General features: G+C 44.1%; 1 protein-coding gene across 3 annotated transcripts in view; it reads right to left on the reverse strand.

Moving 5' to 3' along the window:
- SNX29 (sorting nexin 29) overlaps positions 1 to 23,135 on the reverse strand; it is a 301,418-nt gene extending 278,283 nt beyond the window's left edge. For all 3 annotated transcript variants that reach the window (XM_061599557.1, XM_061599558.1, XM_061599560.1), the window contains exons 1-7: positions 23,065 to 23,135; positions 12,674 to 12,738; positions 10,013 to 10,065; positions 7,877 to 8,001; positions 5,497 to 5,677; positions 3,856 to 3,926; positions 1,979 to 2,227 (exon numbers count right to left, since the gene is read on the reverse strand). In XM_061599557.1, the coding sequence (XP_061455541.1) occupies positions 1,979 to 2,227; positions 3,856 to 3,926; positions 5,497 to 5,677; positions 7,877 to 8,001; positions 10,013 to 10,065; positions 12,674 to 12,738; positions 23,065 to 23,071 (751 nt within the window). In that variant the 5' untranslated portion in view covers positions 23,072 to 23,135. The remainder of the gene's footprint in view (positions 1 to 1,978; positions 2,228 to 3,855; positions 3,927 to 5,496; positions 5,678 to 7,876; positions 8,002 to 10,012; positions 10,066 to 12,673; positions 12,739 to 23,064) is intronic.
- Between the last annotated feature and the right edge of the window lie 479 nt (positions 23,136 to 23,614).

Here is a 23,614-nt window from a genome sequence, read left to right on the forward strand (position 1 = left end):
GTTAAATTTATATACAGCCCTTCATCCTAGACCAGCCTTTCCCAACTAGTGGGCCACCAGATGTTGTTGGAACACAACTCCCATCTTTCCTGACCATTGGCAATGCTGGCTGAGGCTGATGGGAGTTGTGGTCCAACAACACCTGGTGGCCCACTAGTTGGGAAAGGCTGTCCTAGAAGGAGCACAAGGTGGCAGACAACACTAAAAAACCACACACTAAGACACACCAGGATATGGTCTGAAGGCAAATGAGGCCACCATCTCGCTGAAGCTAAGCAAGTCTGGGACTGGTCAGTGCCTGGATGGGAGACCACCTGGGAACCACATGCATATGCCTCCTTGAGTTCCTTGGTGAAAGAAAGGTAGGATATAAATATAAGACAATAAATAAAACACTAAAAATCTTTAAAAAACAATACCGATGCAGACTGATATATCTACTTGTTGAACCACGAAGGCTTGTTGGAAGAGGAAGGTCTTCAGTGAAAATATAACAGAGATGGCGCCTGTCTAGCTATTCCTAGCAATCATGCTGAATCTTTTGTAATCTATAATCCAATCCATGAAGTGCTCTGAATTGAAACTTTTCATTAAATCTACTAAACAAAAGCACACCTCCACGCTCATGGCTGACTTCAGTGAGTTAGGGCAGGGCAGGGCGGTGCCACCACACTAAAAGACCACTTCCTGAATTGTGTGGAAAGGACCACCTGACGAGATGGTATCTGCAGGAGGTCTCACTTGCAGAGCCAGTGACCAGCTGGGTGTGTAGGGGGTGAAACAATCTTTTCTTTAGACATCAAATGTACGAGAAAGCTTTCTTCTGCAGCCTATATATTTTCCTGGTACTGCCACTCTACATTAAAGATGTATCTTCTTTGAAAACTTCAAGTCAAATTTAACTTTTCAAACAATTTCCATTTCCTCATTGATAAACTGCAATAAACAGAGGGCTATTTTAAAACTATTGTTTCCCCTTAAAAAAAAAAAGCAAGCTCAGTCACAGGGCCTGTTCAATTCTAACTTTCCAGAACCTTCAGCCTAGTACAAGTCATAAGGTGTGATTCAGTGCTACTCCTACTCAGAGTAGTCCCCTTGAAGTTAACAGACACAACTGACTTAGGGTCATTAATTTTAATGAGTTTACTATGAGTAGGACTTGGCTGAATACAACTCATCGTCTCTTGCATGCCTTTTTCCCTTGCTATGGGCAAAAGGTACAACTCAACTGGCGTACACCATGCTTCTTTGAATGTAGTTTGCTCCTTGACCACCTGTGCAAGCAAATCTTGATTCATTACAGGGGATCCCAAAGAGTGGTCCATGAGCTTTATTCAGGTAGTCCGCAGCGTGTCTGTGGATTTGTGGTTGAAGATGGGAGGTGGCACATTCATCACAATGAATACTCATATGGATTTAATTGTATTTTGATTGCTTCTTTTGTTTCTTATATTTTGTATTTTATTGTGTTACCGTGTGAAGTCTGTGGAATTACAATTGCAGCAACAACCAGAAAAATCATTAAGTGGGCCGCCAAGACCCTTGGCAATTTTCAAGTGGCTCGTTGGGGAAAAAGCTTGGGAACCACTGATTTATTATATTTATATCCCACCTTCCCTCCAGGAGCTCAAAGTGGCGCACATGGCTCTCTCCCCTTCCCATTTTCTCCTCAGAAGACCCCTGTGAGGTAGGTTAAAGCTGAGAACTGGTGACTGGCCTCAGGTAACCAAGGGCACTTCATGGCTGAGTGGGGATTTGAACCCAGGTCTCCCATGTCCTAAGCCAACACTAACCACTATCCCACTCTGTCTATTAGCTTCTACGCAGAAGCAAACAACAGTTTATTTAGAAGAGGCCCTGCCTAGGACACAAGATATTTGCAAAAACCTTCCAACATTCAAAAATATAATCTCCCTCTGTACAGTCTCTTCTCCTTGAAACACACCTTTGACAATGCTGTCGTCTCTGTAACACTTACCACCACTAAGGCTCTTTGATAAAATTGGCAAGGGGTCAGCATCTTGATCAGATTTGATTAAGATGGAAACAGGAGAAGACGCTGTGATCTCTCTGAAGAGGCTGCTAACCCCTTGGGTTGATTCCTTCAACAGCGAGGTTACATTCTGCGTGGATTCCTTGAGAAGGTGAGAGACGGTGGGCGGGCACTTGCTTTGCCCGTTTAAATCCTTGTTATCAATGTTGATTGCAAAAAGAATAGAATTCAGCCCTTAAAATAAAAATAAAATAATGCAGAATAACTCAGTAGACAAACTTACACAAATGGCAATGCTGCACATAAGAACAGAAGGAGCTGCCTACCAGGTTGGATGATCTGACCATAAAGCCCAGGATTGTCAGCTTCAGTGTTCTCCGATGTGGTGCCTTCAAGATATTGTTGGACTACAACTCCCATCAGCCTCAGCTGATGATGAAGGGTGATGGGAGTGGGAGTACAACAGCATCTGGAAGGCGCCAAAGTTGAGGGAGGCCGGTCTGCACTATCTGGTAGAAGCCCTCCAAAGTTCTCAGGCTACCAGACCCATTTAACTGGAGAGATCAGGGATCAAACCAGGCAACTAATGCATGGACGTCATGGTGGCTGGTGCCAACTGGGACTGGTAGAGCAGAAAGCAGGGAGACCAACAGCAGGTGGAGCCGGAGCCAACCAAGAGGCGTAGCTCAGCGGAAGATCCCCCACTTTGCATGCAGAAGGTCCCAAGTTTATTGTTTGTTTGTTTTTGGTTCTTGATTTGTTGTATTTATTGTATTTATACACTGTGCTTTTTTTAATTTTTTTTATGTACACCGCCCAGAGAGCCTTCAGGCTTAGGGCGGTATGTAAGTTAAATTAAATAAATACATAAATAAGTTCAATCCCCAGCATCTCCAGGTAGGCCTGAAAAAAACTGGAGAGCAGCTGCTAGTCAGTGCAGACAATATTGAGCTAGACGGACCAATGGTTTGACACAGTTTAAGGCAACTTCCTAGGCTCCTACGCCAGGCAGAGTCAACAAATGCTAGTTTTGCCCCCATCGTCCTTCCCCCTGCTGAATTCTACAAGGGCACCACCGAGAATAAGGAGGAAGCTGGCAGGCGGCGCCACCCACTGGACTGGTTGTAAGTAGGAAGTCGGGCTGGCAAGGGCTGGCTGAGGGCAGAGCCCCATTTCCCCTAACAGAGCCGCCTCCACTGACTCTCCCACTGTGCTATGGTCCCTCCCCTCCCCCAAAAAACATTACTAATCCAACACTTTATATCTACTTTGGCAAGGCCACCAAGAACACCCTTCCTAAAAGGTGGCTAAAAAGTTACCCAATATTGCTTAACTTATGTAAAAAAAATTCAGCCCAACTTTCTTTTTCTTTCTTTTCTTAATTCTTATTGATTTTTCCAAATGCAGTAGACAAAACAAATAAACCCATCAGAACAAAATGAAGCTCCAGGCAACTATCAAACAATCACTATGCAGAACAGACCATGAGCACGATGTGTACAGAAAAGAATAATACATTATACATTCTAATAATGGCCACAAATACAGATCTAGTATTATGCAGCATAACGTAAATATGCAAGCAAATTTCAGAAGTATTTATATCATCCCTCTCTCTCACTGCCTCTCTCTCTGAGCTATGAGATCCAACCATATCAGACGTAACTGAAACCAACTTAAATTGTTGCAACCAAACAGAAGGGCACAACGGTGGAACCACACTCCCGTGTCCCTGTGTAAAGTCTGTAAAATTAAACTACATGGAAAAGAAAAGATTCCTTTTTTATTTAGCCTCTCATGAATTGCACATTTTTAGCCCAACTTTCATTGTAAACAATTGAAACACCCTGAACGGTGCATACCAGCTGCCATTGTGGGAATCATACTAGAGCACTCTTCATCCATCATGAAGGACCAGTCTTCGTAGAAGACACTATATGCAAAAGAGAAAGTACAAAAAGGTAAGCAAATCTACACATTTGAAAGAGGTGTCGTTCTTGCTAAATCCCTTTCTGACGGGGATAGCAGAGATGTTACTCTCCTTCTATAAATGGAAAGAAATCTGGTACTTGGTTGATTTTATTTAGAAAGACTTCTAGACCACTCAATCACAAAACTCTTTTTAATTGATAAAACTGTCAATAAAACACAGCTAATGCAGACTTTTGCTTGCACAATAAACTGAGCTCTCTCTCACACGCACACACACTCCATTCCATGAAGGATGTGGGAGACAGAGGGCCAGATGTAATTATCTCTGTCTAATACCTTATTAGACTGAGAGCAAGCGCCATCTTTGTCCTTCTGGCACCAGGCACACTGACTAGAGCTGGCAGGATCCAAACCTTGTTTGTAAACAGAGATTAAACAAGTTTCCCAGTCTGAATGCAGTGGGAAACTGGTTTCATTGTAGAAAAACCAACTCAACAACCAAAAAGGACTGGGCCCATAACCATTTGTTGTGGTGCTAAATTTGTTAAGCAGAGAGTAACAGCGGTCTGAAATGCGAGTGTGCCAGTGTGTGTATGCGTTTACCTAAGAAAGCAAGCTTTTACCCTGCATCAGGATCACTGAGACTTAAGACTTAGTAAAATAAGAAAAGCTACTTTATTTATAGAAATACATAGTCAATAGAAAGGCATACCTTCTCTTCACCACTGTCCGAGAGAGAGGAGACACCTTTGTCTCTGCTCTCTCTCTCCTAGCCATGAGGGCAATTCCCAGACCTGAGTGTTGCGCCTCCAACTTAGTTAGTTAGTTAGAACTAGGTATGCCTTTCTATCTACTATGTATTTCTATAAATAAAGTAGCTTTTCTTATTTTACTAAGTCTTAAGTCGCAGTGATCCTGATGCAAGGCAAAAGCCTGCTTTCTTAGGTAAGCACACACACACACACTGGCACACTCGCATTTCAGTCCGCTGTTACTCTCTGCTTAACAAATTTAGCACCACAACATTAATGAAGCACCGAGTCAGATGGGCAAGGGGACGGATGATGACAGAGCACGTGGACACAAGGCTTTTTCTCCATCTAATAAATCCTGGTTTATTAGACAGAGATAATTACCCTTAAACCAAGCCAGTATGTTCAGGAGCTTGTGGAAGATTGTGCAGGAGATGGTATAGACTGAGGCAGATACATAGTGACAGGCCTGAAGTCAATATCTGTATGTGTTTGTTCATACAGCCTCTTGGGTACCTTAAAATAAAAGGACAGCGAGTGAAAATTCACACAAAAATGTCATGTACCCAATGCATTGTGAACTGTTTATTTTAAAAATAGTCATAAAGACTACCTTAGAATTTGTCTAGAATCGTAAATGACTTAAATCATGATCAAACACTTTGCTATTTAAAAACCAATGAGTAATTTATTAGTTTCAGTTCATACCATAATTAGACATTTTAGCCCGTTATTGGCAGCTGTAGCCCTCTGATCAGGCAGCCTCTGCCACTGGAAATTTACCCACCAGGAAAGCATTAAAAAAGGGGGAGAAGTTACCTAAGCCGATTTTTATCTGCAAGCAGCATGTGGAAGTATCTTTCCAAGGAGTGTTCATTCAGTGCACAGCGCAGCCAGGCACGACCTCTGCCAATGTCCGTAGAAATATTCCTCAGGGAGTAGAAACGCTGTAACTCATGTTTATTAAGAACTTCTTTCACATAGTACCAGAACACGGGCTCTGAAAAAGTATATATTAGACTTACGATTGTCTAAACTCGCATCTTCAAAAATTGCAGTAGAACTCAGAGAGAGAAGCACTGCATTTAGGGAAAGCCCTGTAGTTCAGAGGTAGAGAAGGAAGGTCCCAAGTTCTCTTACCCGAAACACTGGAGAGCCGCTGCAAGTCAGTGTAGACAATACAATCTACACATTCTAATTTTTTTAAAATGCTAGTGGAATACTTTGAAAACAACTTTCTAGCTGATTGAACACGTAACCTTGTACTGTTATCTTCTTGAACGGAAATGGCTTTGAAACTATTCACAAGTTATCCCTCGCAGAATTCAATTTTTTTACCGCCAGATAATCTCCTATGTCGGAAGGTCATCTTGCTCACCATTTAATTAGCACAGCGTAGCTAAACCTGGAGGACAATCCGAGGCTGATCTAAGTCCCACGGGGTTCAAAAGGGTTTGTTGCCAGGTAAGTGTGCTTAGAGAGAAAACATTTCTGCCTGTTGATTTGGGGGGGGGAATTTAATTAACAGAGAGGTTTAAGGATACGTGCCTGGAGAGTATAAATACCTGGAGAGTATTAAAAACGGAGTCAAAGGAATTGAAAAGCCACAAAATGGGCAAAGAGATTATAAAACCTTTTTCTTTTCTTTTTTTCACCTTCCAAGTCATGTATTTGGCAAACCCTCTTGAAACTGTTACTGCAAGCCTGACCTAGCCTAGAATTTGCCTTGCCATCATAGGAACACAGGAAGCGGCTTTATACCGAGTCAGACCATTTGTTTATCAAGCTCAATATTGCCAACACTGACTGGCAATGGCTCTCCGGGGTTTAAAACCGGAGTCTCTCCCAGCTCTACTTGGAGATGCCATGGATTGAACCTGGGACCACCTGTATGCAGAGCAGATGCTCTACCACTGAGCTATGGAGCTTTCCTCCTCATTGGTTCAAACCTAGCCTTGTATTTAACAACCCACCAGGGGAGTCATAGGCCAGTGTTCTTCAGCCTTGGATCCCCAGATGCTGCTGGACTACAACCCCCATAACCCGCAGACAGCTTCGGCAATGCCTAGGAATGATGCGCGTTGTAGTCCAGCAGCATCTGGGGACCCAAGTTTGATAAACACTGGCCTATGACTCCCCTGGTGGGTTGTTAAATACAAGCCAGGACGTCCCTGCAGGCAATTCTCACAAGAGAAGTCCAGGCCAGAGCGCCAGTGTCATCAGCAGACCTGGGACTATTATGTACTGTTTGTTTGTATTAATATTTGAAATGGTAAACATCCTTGGTTATCTTGGCAGTAAGGTGGCAGATAAATGAAAGAAAAGAAACAATAAATAAATAAGTGGCTGTTGTGAAAACAGGGTGCTGGACTAGATGGGCTTCTAGCCTGACCCAGCAGGGCTCTTCCTATGCGTGATTGGCTTGCCTTCTTCCACAGCTTGGGTGTAAACCAAACCGTCTCGGCCGAGGAGGAACAGATCACTCCATCTCTCATCTGCTTATTTTATTTTATTTTTACTAGCCTGCTAAGAAGCTAGGTACCTGCATTTCCATGCTACTAACTTCTTAACAGGCTGGTAAAGAATTTTGCACTGTTGTGGGCTCATTGACAAAGGCTGCAATCCAATACATGTCTACTCAGAAGTAAGCTCCATGGGGTTCAATGGAACTTACCCCCAGGTGAGCATGCGGTGCATTGCAGCCAAAGCTGGATTCCTAGCTACCATGCTCCCAAGATTTCTTTCCTGGTTAGTCACCCCGAGTCCAGATCTCATTACTATATGTGTGAAGTTTGGATTTCTCCTCCCATCCCCAAATATGCATCACTTTACGCTTGCTTACACTTTTGCCCTCTCCCTCTGGGCGGGGTGGGGAGGAACAGAGAAGAATCAGGAGCCCGAAGAGATTGCTTTCACACATGCACAAAACAGCCCTAATTATGTTCTGTATGGATTTTAATTGTAAATCGCCTTGGGAGTCAATCTTGGCTTAAAAGTAGGATGCGCACACACAACAGCTCATAAGGATCCATGCCTCCCCCAAACAAAAATGAAGAGACAAACTAATAATAATAATTTCTCCTCAATTCCAGCAAAATTACTGAAACTGTATCTGTCGGTGGCTGTTTAAACATAAGACAGACGGCTGAAACATTTTTTCCAAAAGAGAAGAGTCAAGCCTATTGGAATCCCAAATTACCCATTTCGGTTTTACTGGAGAAGCCTGCTGCCTGTTTGATTGCTGCTGCCGTCAAGGCTAATCCCCGGGTCCTCCTCAAGCCATGTTGAAGCACAGATTCGAACTGAGCACAGAGGCACGTAACTCTGCAAAACAGTGGCAGCTTAATAAGAAACACCGTAGGACAAGGGAAAAGAGAATAGACATGACTGAAATGCACTGTGCACCTACTAGCTGAAGTCGGTGCAAAAGTGTAACAACAGCACAGTAACCTGCGTCGCTGAATGCTGCAATCAGACCTCAAAAGCCACCAATCCTGCTGCAAATCCCCAAGTGAAGTGGTCAGGGTTGAGAGAGGCTTTACGCTGTTTGCTTTACTTGGGCAAATTGAAAAGGAGAGGAAATCGAAACACAGAGCAGGCAAGCAGAGCTTTAACACTTTCTGAAAAGGCAGAGCACTGGGAGGCAGCCCTCTGGCCGAGACCAAATCACAGAAACAACCACACCCAATTTACAAGCCAAGACGCACAAGGTTAAATTTCAGGGATGGGTGGGAGAAAGGGTAAGGAGGTGAATTCTATTGTTAACCTGTGGGATTCACTGCCACAAGATGTACTGACAGCACCAACTTGGGTGGCTTTAAAAGGGGTCTGACAAATTCATGGAAGAGAAGACATCAGTGGCTGCTAATCATAACTACAGGCTACCATTGGGACCAGAGGCAGCACACTTCAGGATTTGTTCTTGGCTACAGCTCATGGTTAGCGAGGAGAGAGATGAACCACAAGCCCCTGCTAGGACAACCCACTGAGGTTAAACCTTGGTTTAGCTCAGCTCGGCAGCAAAACGGACCAGGGGAAAGCAAAGCAGCAGTGAACTCCTCTCTGGGAGACTTTGGCTTCTTATGGCACGTGAACAATTATCTGCAGTAAAGTAGCTTGCTTGTTCGTTTCTGCCCATTCTTCGAGTTTACACAAGTACTTGGCAAAGTACAGAGGGGATATCTGTTAGGCTCAACAGTCTAAAATAATACTGCAAGGTCATACTCCCCACCTTTCTTTTTCTTTTTTTAGGAACTGCAGTACGCAGATCACATCCTTGAGGAGCATGGCCAGTGGCTTTCAGAAAAATAAACGTCGTGTAATTTCCAACACCCCCAAACCAAGTCCTGTTTAAACACTTCTCCAGTGATACCACCCTCCCCCTGAGCCTCATTACCCCTGTAAAGCATAGAAATGGAGAAATCTCATAACTTGAACAAATGTTACAGAAGTTGCCCGTGCAAGAGGGAAGAGAAACTGAAGAACAAGGAAGCTCTTCAGTTGCTTCTTCCCCAGAATAAGCTTGAGAGTCACATTCTAAGAAAAGCCATCAAAGTTATACTCTTATGGTAAATAACTATTTCTCTGTCGGAGTAATCCCCAAAGGAGCCTAAGCAAGATCAGAAGATCCACAACTAAAATACACCATGCTCAATGGTAGTGCACACGCTTTGCAGGCAGACGGTCCCAGATTCAACCTCAGGCAACCCCAGTTAAGAATGATCGGGTGGCAGGTGACGTTGTGGAGAGGCGCTACCTGACAAAAATAGACAACACTGGGTTCTGATTGGAACAGAGCAGCTTGCCTGTGCTCCTGTTTCTTTTGGATCAAGATGACTCCCTCACATCACAAAATGACAAGTCTCTTTTTGCAGAGATTATGGCTTGTATGTATTGAAGTCTCGCTCAGAGAAGACTGGCTGAAATCAATGGATCTAAGTTAGTCATGAGCACTGATTTTAATGGGCCTCCTCTGAGTATGCCTTCATTGGATTCAGTCCCATATACTGTGTCACTGTTATCTTCAAGGGGACGTTTAGCTAGCCAGGGATCCCAACCACATTAACATTGCTTTTTGGACACTCCAGAATGCATTAGGGCAGAGGGGCTCAAGCAAGTGGCTGCCACGATGGTCTCTGTGCAACTCCATCCAGCATTGGTTGCAAACTTCTGCCTCACGCTACCTTGCACTCAGCACGCGCACAACACTCTAACAACTACCTTCCCCACACCCAAGCCCAGCCCAAATGCACCTATCAGGCAAAATGAAGAATCAAGCCAGCTGACTGAACATATCACTAAAAACACTATTTGTTCAATATCCCTTCAGACTTACCTGCTGTCTGAATCAGATGCAATCTCTTTCCTTCCGCCAAATCTGATCTGGCACTGTAACAAATAGGTATGTCAGCATTAACGGTGCAATGTGAAGAGCTTCAAATACCTTGATGCTCAACAGAAAAAGTTAGAATGCCATTAAAAAAATTTTTTTTAAACTAAGCAGATGAGAGATGCAAGAGATTTGACTGTAAAATCAAACTGCCTTCTTAATTCTCAGATTAGCCAGCCACTGTCTTGTAGTTGCTATTAGCCCTCTCCCCAAAGACCTCCGCATTTGCCTTTAAGCACTGCGGGGGAAAGGGGGTAGTGACTAGGGCAGAGTTGGCTAACCTCATGCACTCCAGATGTTGCTAGGCTACATCATCCCTGGCCATTGGCTATGCTGGCTAGGGCTGATGGAAGCCGGTATCCAATATCCGGAAGGCTAAAGGCTCCCCAACCCTGGGCTAGCTGCTAGGTGGATTTGTGCAGCTTCTTTTCTTCTACAGAGCCTGGTGCAGAGAAAGGATCTACTCACCCCTTCCAGTCTTCTATGCATGCCAGAACAAATCTCTCACTTTCTGGGTATTATTCGTGAACCTGGCCAAGTGTTCAGATCAGCCTCTAAGGCCCTGCTCAGGCTCCCTCTGCCCTCTGATGTAGAGCACCAGTGACAGTAGACAGGGTCTTCTCTGCTGTCGTTGCTGTAAGACTCCATCTTTGAATCCACTCCCCTACGAGGTACACCTGGCGCCATCTCAGTTTTCCTTTCAGCTCCATGAGAGAGCCTTTTTATTTGCTCAGGCCTTTTTGTTGTTTCATGTGATTTCATGGTTTTATGGCTACGTCCTGTTTCACTATGATTTGGTCATCATTTTTATTGCTTTAAAACATGGCTTTATTTTTCCTGCCTAATTTATCGAGCTGTTCTGGGAGTTTTCATTGAAGAGCAGCGCTCAAAATAAATAAAAATGCAAATCAATTTGCAGAAGGCAGAACAAAGTCTGAGCTTCTCATTTTGCTACTGCAGGGAATATCCAGCCAAACTCTTCCCCTTCTCCAAATCCTCCAAAACTAACTTACAACGCAGGAAAGGAGCCCTCGCTGTAGATGATATAGGAAGTAGATTTCTGGCGCTCTAACAATTTACTTGACCTGGCCAACACTATTCCTACCAAGTCAGATGGCTTGCTAAAAGATCTACAAAAGGGAAATTTAGGATGCTTCCAGACTGTCAGTTATTTTGCAGGAGGGATTCAGGTGCATAGCAGGAATGTAGGTTTAACATAAGAACATCAGAAGAACCTGGCTGCTGGACCAGGCCAGTGGCCCATCTAGTCCAGCATCCTGTTCTTACAGTGGCCAACCTGATGCCTATGGGAAACCCAAAGCAGAACCTAAGCACAAGAGTACTCTCTGCATTAATGATTCCCAGCAACTGGCATTCATAGGCATACCATCTCCAACCATGAAGGAAGAGCATAGCCATCATGGCTAGCAGCCATTGATAACCTTATCCATCATGAATTTGTCTAATCCTCTTTTAAAGCCATCCAAGATGATGGCACTACCGCCCCTTGTGGGAGGGGATTCCATAGTTTAACTATGCCCAGTCAATCACTATGCTCTGCAGGTGAGGGCCTCCTGCAGATACCATCTTATAAGGAGGTCCATTCCACACAACATAGGGAGCGGACCCTTAGTGCAGTGGCACCTGCCCTTTGGAATTCCCTCCCCTTAAATGTTAGACAGGCGCCGTCTCTGTTATCTTTTTGGCCCTACTGAAGACCTTCCTCTTTCAACAAGCCTTTTAAGTAGAGACCTTATCCCAGTCTGTATCTGTGTTGGAATTGCTTTTTAAGATGTTTTTAAATATATTTTTTAATGTTTTTAAGATTGTTATTTTTAAGATGTTTTTAGTGTTTTGTTTCTAGTTTACTGCCCTGGATTCCTTCTGGGTGGAAGGGCGGGATAGAAATTTAATAAATGATGATGTTGATGATGATGATATGCACTGCATGAAGTTCTTTCTTTTATATGTCTTGAATTTGCCAACATTCAGCTTCACTGGATGTCCACGAGTTATATATAGTGTTATATGAGAGAGAGAAAAAACTTTCTCTGTCCACTTTCTCCATGCCCTGCATAATTTTATAGACTTCTATCATGAAGTTAATTTGTGTCAGGAAAGCCTGTTAAGGTGTTCTGTTGCCCTGATGCAACAAATGTACTTTTTTTAAAAACTGACTTTTGCTGTTAGGAAAGTGATGGGGAAATGTATGGAAAAGTGTGGGATGAGTAAATGATTAACAGGAAGACCTATAAACACCCCGCAAACAAATCGGGATGAATGCCCATTTCCCTATAACCTCACCACACACAAATCAATACAAATGCTCCATGAAGACTGGACAGACTCTAACCTCTGCCTAAGCTTTGTACAAGCAAATCACAATGAATGCTCAACAAAGAGCCCTTAAGGTCCAGGACATCACTGCTTAGCACCAAAAGGATTATGCAGACAGAATGATTTGCAAGCACTACCGCACTGCAAAAAAAACAAAGAACAAACACATATACCTAATCAAAGCTTTGGAACTGCTTCTAAATAAGAGAGCTCCAAGTATTATTAGAAAGGTTTCCAATACGGAGGCATCCTCCAGCTCCAGTTCCTTACCTGCTTAACTGCATCCAATAATCTCTCCAGCAGAAACTGGCTTTTGGCAACATTGTTCTGCAGCCCTAGAATTCAAGAAAGCAGAAAGGACTCTACATTAAACATACTGCCCAGTTACAATAAAACACTTTGCTTTTCACACACGGTTTATCTCAAGAAGCATGCTTAAGTTACAACTGAAGCCAACAGAATTATTATAAAAAGAGAGACTTTCTCAGACTGAAAGGAGGTGAACCAGCCACTGAGAAGACTCTTCTCAGTAGCTAACACACAGCATCTCCTTTCATGCTGATTGGTTTCTAGGGACAGCTGTTGTAGTGGAGTGTGGAATAGGAGAGGACACGAGGAGCAAGGGAGATGAGGGAAAGTAGAAAAGGGGATGTGGCTGTGAGGTGGCATGGTGTGACTGTCATGGAGAGACCCTATACTTCTGAATTTGCCACTACACTACTGATTATGGCCCTCTTTTGCATAATTAGGAAGTTTGTTTTACTACCTTTTTATTTTACTATTTTTATGATATGGTGGTATAGAAATACTTTTACAAAAAATATCCAAGGCTAGATTCATTTCAATTTCACCTGCTTTAGCACATTCTCCTTTGGCGGGGGGGGAAATGAAGCACTACACTACTCTTCTATGGTGCTGTTAAGCAAATCTCTCCCATACCTTATGATTAGCCCCATGCAACCCTCTCCAAGCTGGCTATTTACTTATTGTTAGCCTCTGTGAGAAGGGTCTGTCAGCCTGATCATGCCTTCCTGGGGAACCACAGACCGCCTTCCCTAACAACAATAATTACAGTAATTTATATTAATTGCAATAATTTATATTGTACTGAGGGCCGCTCTCAATATTAAAATAATCAAAACAGTAAATCATCAACCTAGCAGTCATAAGACCATTTTAAGGGACAATATTTAAGAAAAAGCATATGGAATAAGGCATTTGATGTCAACCAAAAGGCCAGACGTACTTCCCTGGGGAGGTTGTTCCATAATCTGGGCACTACAGCCTCTCTCTAAATGCCCCACTCACAGCACCTCAGATGGCAAAGAGCCTTACAACCCTTCAAGGAACAACTACACCATAAAAAGAGTAAGAAAAGATTAACTGGCTCAGGAACAAACCAACAGTATGCGTAGAAAGTTGACGAGGGCTGTAATCCAATACATGTCTACTCAGAAGTAAGCTCCATTGGGTTCACAGGGACTTTCTCCCAGGTATGTGTGTACTGGATTGCAGCCTAGATCTCAGTATCCCACACAACACTTTGTGGCCTGGGTCTCACATAACATTAAACCATCATTAACGTTAACCATAGTTATAATTGAAGCATCCAGCAGAAATTCATTTAAACTTTGCTTTATCACATCACAACAGTTAAAAGCACCAGTGAGAACAGCCAAGATTTAGAGCAGTTTGTCACTCTTCATTCAGAGCTACATAGCTACTGAGCATTTAACTATAGTTAAGGAGGAGGATCACACAGAACTCTAAGCTACCATTAACACTAACTAAGGTTTATAAACTAGCTACAAACCTTGATTAACAAGCAAACTTGTTAATAAACCATAGTTATGCTGCTGGGCTGGTTTAGCTTAATAAACTATAGCTCAGCATTATGGACAGGCCTGTGTCTAAAAGTACTAAGCCAAAACAAACAAACACCCCAAAGATTGAAGGATAGCAATGACAGCAGCGCAATTAAGGGAAAACAGGGCAGTTGCATAGCAAAACAGTGACTTGACCTACATTTGATTCCTAGATTAAAGCCATTACTATTTGCTGTGCCAGGATGCCAGGCATATGGGATCTATTTCAGGAGCAAGGTGCCCATCCCTGCTTTACACACAAACCACAGAAACCCTAACTGTTGGCTTTACCCTCAAACCCAGCCTTGCCCCTTCCACCAGAGTTCAGCAGGGTTACCCCTTGGTCTCCCCCGTGGAAATTTCCACTGCAAAGCCACCATAGGACAGATGCTCCAGTGTCTGGTGACACAAGGCTTTCCTTTTGTGTACGCACACTAGCCTCCTCAAAGGGAAGGCGCCTTGGTTGTTTGTCCCAGTACGCTTTCACACACCCTTGGATCTTTTTGCAAGGGCAGAAGCTACTTTGCAAAACGCATCCAGAACGACTGTCTTTAAGACTGGACTAGTGCTGTAGATAGGCTTTGCCACGACATCCAACAACAACGTATTTTCCTTCCATACCTTTTGTGCACTTGCTTATTAAGAAGCCTGGGAAAGATTCCTGTCAAACTCGACAGACAGCACACAACCTTGCCATTTTAAGTTGGTCCTAATGAAGTTATTAGGAACAGAAAGAAGAAAGAATAGCAACCGTGTCCCTAATGTTGCTGGTACCCCAATGGACCAAATTCAGCTGGCTACATTGGAGATCCACATGCAACCAAAACAATAGAAGGGGGAACACTTCCTTTGGCGACCACTGCACTTCTTACCCATTCGCTACTGAGCCAGGTTCAAGGTTCTTGCATTCACTTACAAAGCCCTGAACAACTGAGGTCCAGAGTACCTTAGAGCCTGCCTAAACCCTTATATCCCAGCTCGATCACTGAGATCATCTGCAGGGACCTCACTGGTCATCCTCCAAGCTGGTGAGGCTCATTTGACAACAAAAAGAAACTGAGCCTTTGGTGACATTGGCCCAGCCCTGTGGAATGCTCTGCCAGGAGAAATTCAGCAGGCACCTTCCGTTTTGACTTTTAAATGCCTGTTGAAAGCTTTTCCATGCTGCCCAGCTTATGCAGGCAATTGAGAAGACACCTTTCTGCAATAGTTAGTCAAATAATTTTGGATTTTAAATTTTTACATGGTTTTACTCTATATTTACATGGTTTTACTGTATATAGGTATACGATTGTTGCAAACCATTTTGATTTTTTTTCAAGGAATACCAGTATACAAATGTGTTTTTTTATATATAAAAAAAGTACTTTCGACAGACATTTGCAATGAGCCAGAGGTGCAGAAAAGAGCGTCAAAAGACCATAATAAGAGCTTTGCTGAATGAGACTGGAGGGCTATCTAGTCCAAAGTCCTGCTTCCGGCAAGATGCCTGAGGAAAGTCCACAAGCAAGACATAAACACAACAGCCCTTTGTGACGCCCTTCCCTGGCTCTCCCTGTCAGGTTCCTACCTGCTCGTGGCTACTGCCTGTCACTAGGCACCACCAGAGACTCCACCAGTCCGGATTGTCCTTTTTTATGGTTTCTCTCTCCGCTCTAGCATAGACCTCACCAGATCCCCCTGCTAGGCAGCACCACCAGTCACGTCCTATAACCAGTATCCCCAGAGACTCTGCCTGAGTCTCTCTCAATCAGGTTACCTCTGTGACTGCGTGCTTAAGCTGTCCCCAACCCCCTTAAATCACTGCAGATAACTCATAACTCAGGGTTGCTCTAGATACTTATGAATGTTATAATCTCCTCTTCACCGCTGCCACCATTTGTTACAGTTCCCCTTCAGCCTTGGTCATTACCTTACCCTCCCTTCTGGTCTGTGAAACCCCAGCCAAGGATCAGGCCTTTGGTAAACCAAATATAGTTTTTATTAAATAACAGAGATAACAAGATTACTTTTCTAATGGTACTTAAGCATATGGTTTCATCTATTTCTGTGATACTTGACTTATCATGAACTAGAACTCCCACTCTCTCTTTCTCCACACGCTCCTGACACCCACCTCCAAACACCACCAAACACTTCTCAACCCAGCAACGTCCACACAGATTCACCACAGATTCTCCACAGATTCTCCACCCAGATTCAACTGTCATTCTTCCATTTATACTCCCAGCCATTCAAACACTCAGCCAATCATCCAGCATTCTACTGCTCATTTACTCCCCCCTCCTCTTTCATGCCACTTACCATGTATCTTCTATACAAACAGCACTTACCATATATACATTAATACAGGAACATCACACCCTTCCCCACTGTCATTCCCCCAGTAACTGGCATTCAGAGACATGCTGTCTCGGGTCCTGGAGGCAGAATGTATGCATCATGTCTAGTAGCCAATTGAGAGCACATGATGATGTTGTTGTTATACGCCTTCAAGTTGATTACGACTTATGGTGACCTCATGAATCTTTTTTGGATATATTCATAGGGTTTTCGTGGTAAGAGGTATTCAGAGGTGGTTTACCATTGCCTTCCTCTAAGCCTACGGCACCAGGTATTCTCAGGCCGTCTCCCATCCAAGTACTAGCCAGGCCTGATCCTGCTTAGCTTCTGAGATCAGGCGTGTTCAGGAGAGTATGGCCTTCTTACCCTTCATGAATTTGTCTAATCCCCTTTTAAACCCTGGAGAGCCGCTGCCAATCAGAGTAGACAGTATTCAGCTAGATGGACCAAGGGTCTGTGACTCAATACAAGGCAACTCCTAATGAGGGACTACGTTTTAAAAAAAAATACTGTTCATAATATTCTCCAGCATTAGTCAACTCCATGAAGAGTCTTCTCAGCGGCTGATTCCCTCTGATGCAATTGCAGCTTCAAAACTCCCCAAATTCCCCACTCTGATTATAGAACTGAAATTCAATTCGTCAGCGTGAATGAAAAACACTTGCTCAGCCTGCTGTCACACTCACAAGATTCCCAAGAAATACAGATATCAAAACTGGACTCATAACCCAAGCTGATCTCCGAGGCATTTTTGGAAGTCCAAATTCCAGCACCCCTGACACCTGCCCATGCTCACCGGGGTTCTTGGGAGTTGGAGTTCAACAACCTCTGGAAGGCCACAGGTTCTCCATCGGCAATACACAGGAACAGGGTACACCACAGCTTGTGATGAAAGAAACAAGAAAGCTAAGTGGCAGGGCACACAGAAAGCTGCCTTATACCTTGTCAAACCACTGGTCCATTGAACTCAGTACTGTCAGCACTGACTGGCAGCGGCTCTCCAGGATTTCAAACAGAGGTCCCTCCCCACCCTAACTGGACAGACCAGGGGTTGAACCTGGGACTTTCTCCATGCCAAGCAGATGCTCTAAGACTGAGCTGCAGAAAGCATCTGAGGAACATGCATTTGCTTCCCCATGAAGAAGATGAGGGTTCTGCTTACCATCATGCTCTTCCAAGAGATCTGACCCATCATCATCAATTTGCAGCATAGCATTGCCGTGGTACAAGAAAGGTGATGGTACATAAGGGGCCATTAACTGACCTGCTGGGGCCTACCACTGCCCACTGCCCAAGTATAACAGGAGTCCCTGGTAGCATCCCATAAAGGCACTTTTACAGGGAATGAGGGAAGGAATTCAGTGGTCCCTTTGATATTGTTACCTTTCCAAAAGCAGGAATATATTATGCTAATGACTGATAAGTAAGCAGATGGGAGGGTTTTCAGGAAGTGTGATAGCAACTGGGACAGAGCTCTCTAGCTCATCCCAGGACTATGCATATACCTCAGTTACATGGCACATGGCCACAAAAGCCTCTGTAGATCAAGTGTTGGAATTGGGTCCCGTGCACATCATGTCAAAGTGTTAGCAGAACAGCAAAACAGCAGTGACAGCGAGCGGTGTGTGAATCTTGGTTGAAGGACCACACCTTTTCCTCGATATAATCACCCCGATACTCTGGGTTTGGGAAAACAAGAAAACTTACATTTGCTGTATTATAGGAAATTCATCCTGGATAGGAAAGATCCAAATTCTAGCTAACTAAAGTTAGAGAGGCAAAGAGCAATGCTTGCTCTTTGATTTCTACAGGAGACAGAGACAAAGGAAAGATGTCTCCTCTCCCAAGGTGGGAAGAAGGGAGGAGCAAGAAAGGAGGTCAGCAACCCCTAAGAGTATCAGTTTACACACCTGAAGGAAGGTCAGCAAAGGTTAGGTCAGAAAGACAGTCTAGGAAGCTTGGAGGTTCCTTTCTCTATCTACTCTTTCCCATGCCAAACTTAGTTGCATCTCAACATTTCCAACATAAAGCATATTGCTTCCCCCAAAGAATCCTGGGAACCGTAGCAGAGCCGGTCACCAACCCAACATCCAGTCTAATCCACGTCACTGGGTTCTTCTGAGGATAAAACAGGAGCAAGCATGTGCACTGCTGTAAACTCCTTGGAGAAAATGTGAGGGAAAATTTGTAATAAAGACAATTAAAATCCAGTTTCAGACTTCAGTTGTCGGCAGACAGATTCCCATCATAGATGGCATTATTTTTACAGGCTCTGCGTACGGCTTTGTAGGAACAGGCCTCAAATATAGCATCAATGCCTCAGCCAATGTTACCCTAACAAAGCCTTGGGATGAATGCGCAAATTTTGGTCTCCCACTCTCGGACTCATTCTTCATAGAACAGTTTAGGCACTTTTTAAAGTTTTTAAATAATCCTAATAAATACAGATACCAACAAAGACAATTTATGGCTGCCTGCCCAAGCCAACATTACCACGTTTCTTGGATTCTTGGATCCTGTTTTCAACACCATTTCCCTTCCCCTTCATGCAGAAAAGGAACAGGAGACCTTGTGTGCCTCCCATATCTCCACTGACCCTGTGCCCTCCTCTCAGACAAAGAATGTAAGCTAGGGTCTATGACAGGGACAGGAAAACCTCAGGCCCAAGTGCTAAACGTGGCCCTCCAAGCCTCTCTGTCCGGAATTCAGGACTCTCCCCAGGCCTCCCTCCCTCCCAAGCCACAGTCCCTGCTTTGCATGCTCCTTGTGTTTGTGCTTGGCCAGGATGCATCCTTGAACTTTGATCATGCTTCTGGCACAGATGGATGGAAGACAGGGGGGCACGCAAGCAGCTTGGGGTCACTAGAGGCTCAAGGAGACAGAGGAAAGCTTTTCTTCCTCTCTTAGAACCAGGGCTGTGGAGTCGGTATGTCAAACCTTCGACTCCGACTCCTCTATTTCTCTACTGTCTGACTCCTTCATAAATGGCAAATGTACAGTATATTGATTTATATTAAAATATTAATATTAAAATATTGATTTTATTTTGAAGCTGGAGTCGGTACATTTCTACCGACTCCGACTCAATATTGCTGCCGACTCTGACTCCACCCAAAATTGCTTCCAACTCCGACTCCACGACTCCGACTCCACAGCCCTGCTGAGAACACTGGAACTCGTGGACATCCAATGAATCTTACTATTGGAAGATTCAGGACAGGCAGAAGAAAGGACTTCTTTACACAGCACATAGTTAAATGATGAAATTCACACCCACAAGAGGCAGCGATGGCCACCAACTTGGATGGATTTAAAAGACAATTAGACAAATTCATGGAGGAAAAGACTGTTGATGGCTGCTAGCCATGATGGCTGTGCTCTGCCTTCATAGGTAGAGGCAGTATGTTTCCAAAGACCAGTTGCTGGAAACTGTAAGAGGGGAAAGCGCTCTTTGCACTCAGATCCTGTCTGTGAGTTTTCCATGGGCAACTGGACACAGGGTACTGGACTAGATGGGAAATTGGCCTGATCCAGCAGACTCTTCCTATGTTCTTATGTGTCCTCTGTTGCTAGGAGTACCTTTTACCGGCTTTGTCTGGTCTGGCACTACAGCCATTCCTGGACAGGTATAGCTGTAGTCCATGCGTTGGTAAGCTCAAAGCTGGATTACTGCAATGCGCTCTATGTGGGGCTGTCCTTGGGCCTGGTTTGGAAGCTCCAGCTGGTGCAGAATGTGGCAGCCAGATTGCTGATAGAGGCACATCACCAACAACATGTGACACCATTGTTAAAACATCTGCACTGGCTGCCCATCTACTACCAAGCCAGGTTCAAGTCCTTGTATTAATTTACAAAGCCCTGAACAACTGAGGTCTGGGGTACCTTAGAGACTGCCTAAACCTTTATATACTAGCTTGATCACTGAGATCATCTGCAGGGACATAACTGGTCTTACCCCGAGTTGGTAAGGCTCATTTGACAACAACAAGAAATCAAGCCTTTAGTGTCATCATCCAACCCTGTGGAATGCTCTGCCAAGAGAGATTCAGCAGGCACCTTCTCTTTTAACTTTTAAATGCCTGCTGAAAACTTTTCTATGTCACCAGACTTACACAGGCAATTCAGAAAATATCTTTTTGATTGAGAGCCAGTGTGGTGTAGTGGTTAAGGTGTTGGACTACGACCTGGGAGACCAGGGTTCGAATCCCCACACAGCCATGAAGCTCACTGGGAGACCTTGGGCCAGTCACTGCCTCTCAGCCTCAAGCAATGGTAAACCACCTCTGAATACAGCTTACCATGAAAACCCTATTCGTAGGGTTGCCATAAGTCGGAATTGACTTGAAGGCTGTCCATTTCATTTTCAGTTAATGATTTCTGATTTTAATTTTTTCTGGTTTTATCTTGTATTTATATGCTCTAAACTCCTTTGATTTTTTAATAGTGGAATGCAATTTCTTTATGAATAAATACATGTGTGTAAAAACTAGCCTACTGTACAAAGATAAAATATGCATTTATTGCTCTGCCCCATTTTGCCTCTGGCTTTGCCTAGCATTAGCATGAGGCCTTTAGAGGATTGCCCGGAAGGAAATGCACCCCTCAGACTGAAAGAGATGCCCCCCCAAAGTTTATGTAGTTAAGGGGCCTTCTTAGTTCTACCAATGTTAGTTGGGATTATTACCTATAAATAACCACAGAATCACAAGCTGGGGGTTAATAGAGTTAATTGCGGGTGCCTCTCACCTCCAGTTTGGGGCAATCTAGGGGTTGCCAAGAAGTCACTAGTAATTGCAGCCAAGCTATTCCCACTTTATTATGGTTTTGGAAAACAACATTTAAAAAACAAACACCACCAGCTCAGGACAACAAATCAATACAAGATGCAAGATAAAAGTCGGTAACCAACAAAAGGAAACAGCAATTAACTCCTGAATCATTATTTATCAAACAGATGAACTCAACAACAACTGGAAAAAAAACTTAAGGAAATGGAAAGAGATGGAATTAGCCTAATACCGGAAGTTATTGTAAAACTGTCATTGATCAGAACCAAACAATTGATATTTATTTGGTTTTGGCAACACATGGATCTAGGCTACCTACACAAACCAGACTCAAACTCCTTACACTTATATTATGCACACCAATCTTTGGTGTCAATTACACCATGAAAGGTACATGTCTGCAATTCTACAGACATAGCTAATTTCCAGTTATGCAATTCATCATCACAGACTGGTGCAGTTTTGCCACAAAGGGGTGGATGGCAAACTCCAGCAGTCCAGAGAAAAGGAGTGATGGAGGTAAATGGCTTTGAGAGATGGACTCAATCACAGACCCCCTGGGTGATCTTGGGCCAGTCAATATCTTTCAGCCTAACCTACTTCACAGGGATGTTGTGAGGATCAAATGGAGGAGGGGGAGAACTACATTCACTGTTTTCAGTGACCTCCTTGGGGGAAAGATGGGATGCAAGTGCAGGGAGGGGGACAGAACAGATTGGACACTGCTCCAAATTGGCCGACTTAACCTGGATCTCACCTTCAGTGGCAGAAGGTTGACCTCTACAACGTATAAAATCCTAAGAAAGTGATGGGGGTATCCCAGAGTATGTGGGCCATGGTCAGCTGAACCCTCTCTAACCCATTAAGGTCTGGATAAAAGCAATGGTGAGCTTTGACTCATGGACAGAATACTCAGTGCTGGACAGCAGCACTCTAATACTCCTGAAAGACTAATAAAGAAACAGGGTTCTTAAACGTGTTGTGAACTAACCTCACACTTTTATTTATTCGTTTGTATGCATCTATAGTCCACTTCTCACCATGCAGTGTCAAAGCAGGTGATGGTCTAGGATAGCTTTATCAACTATGTTGTCTCCATTGCAAGGAAAGGGTTTTGAGGGGAGGGGTATTTTATTTTTGCTGTCATTTATTGCTGATTATCAATTTAAATGTATTATTATTATTAACAATAATAATTCGATTTCTTACCCACCCTTCACCATAAGGTCCCAGAGGAGGAGATTATACAGAAGTTAAAAAAAAAAAATCTTAAAAGAAGTCTAAAAACAAATGACAGCTACAAGAACAGGGTGGGTCCTGTTGGGCTTTCCATACTGACTTGTTTGCAAGTCTTCCCCCCCCCGGCGATATTTCCTGATGAGCAATCTCTATCAAATGCAATTAACGAACAACAGGGTGCCTCTGAGCATATGCAGAGTGCAGCTTTGCCTACCTCTCGCTCCCCACGGAGCCACCCTTATCCAAAACATGCGATTGACAAATGAAGAGGGAGGGCTTTCAGGAAGGCTTTAGCCCCCGGCACTAGTCCTTTTATTGGGGGGAGCAGCAACAGCAGCAGCAGCAGCAGCCAGCCAGCCAGCCCGCCCGCCCGCCCGCCCGCCCATCCTCTTTGCCCTCGCCAAGCAACAAAGCCCGCTTAACTCACCGCTCATGGCGTGCGCCCGTACCTTCTCCGCTCCGCGAGCGAGCCAAGCCTCGGAACTCCCCACCCCCCAACTCCCCTCCGCTCCTGCGGCTCCCTCCCCTCCCGTCAAAGCAGCAAGAGCTCCATAGCATAGCCCCTCCCCGCTACCCGGAAGTGATCCACGGGCCGCGGAAACAAAACACTTAGAACCCGGAAGACTTCATCTCACCGGCTATGCAACGTAAACTTCTGCCAGCCCTCTCCCCCACGCTTGCCTTCCTACTCACAGCAACCAGTTCAAGGGGCGGCCCCCGTTGCCATCTGTGTCTGCCGCCTTTGAGGTTTGGCTGGGTGTGTTGTGTGTGCCTGTAGTTGTTTATTATTATTATTATTATTATTATTTATTAGATTTATATCCCGTCCTTCTTCCCAGTAGGTGCCCAGGGCAGCAAACTAAGACAAAAAGGTTTTTTTAAAAACAAATACATAAATGTCAAGGCAGTGATACAGCCCACCCCCTAAAAAAACCTACAGCATCAGTCCTGCAAAAGTCCTCCAAAATTAGGACCTG

Source organism: Rhineura floridana, chromosome 17, assembly GCF_030035675.1.
Source record: "Rhineura floridana isolate rRhiFlo1 chromosome 17, rRhiFlo1.hap2, whole genome shotgun sequence".
Taxonomy (NCBI): domain Eukaryota; kingdom Metazoa; phylum Chordata; class Lepidosauria; order Squamata; family Rhineuridae; genus Rhineura; species Rhineura floridana.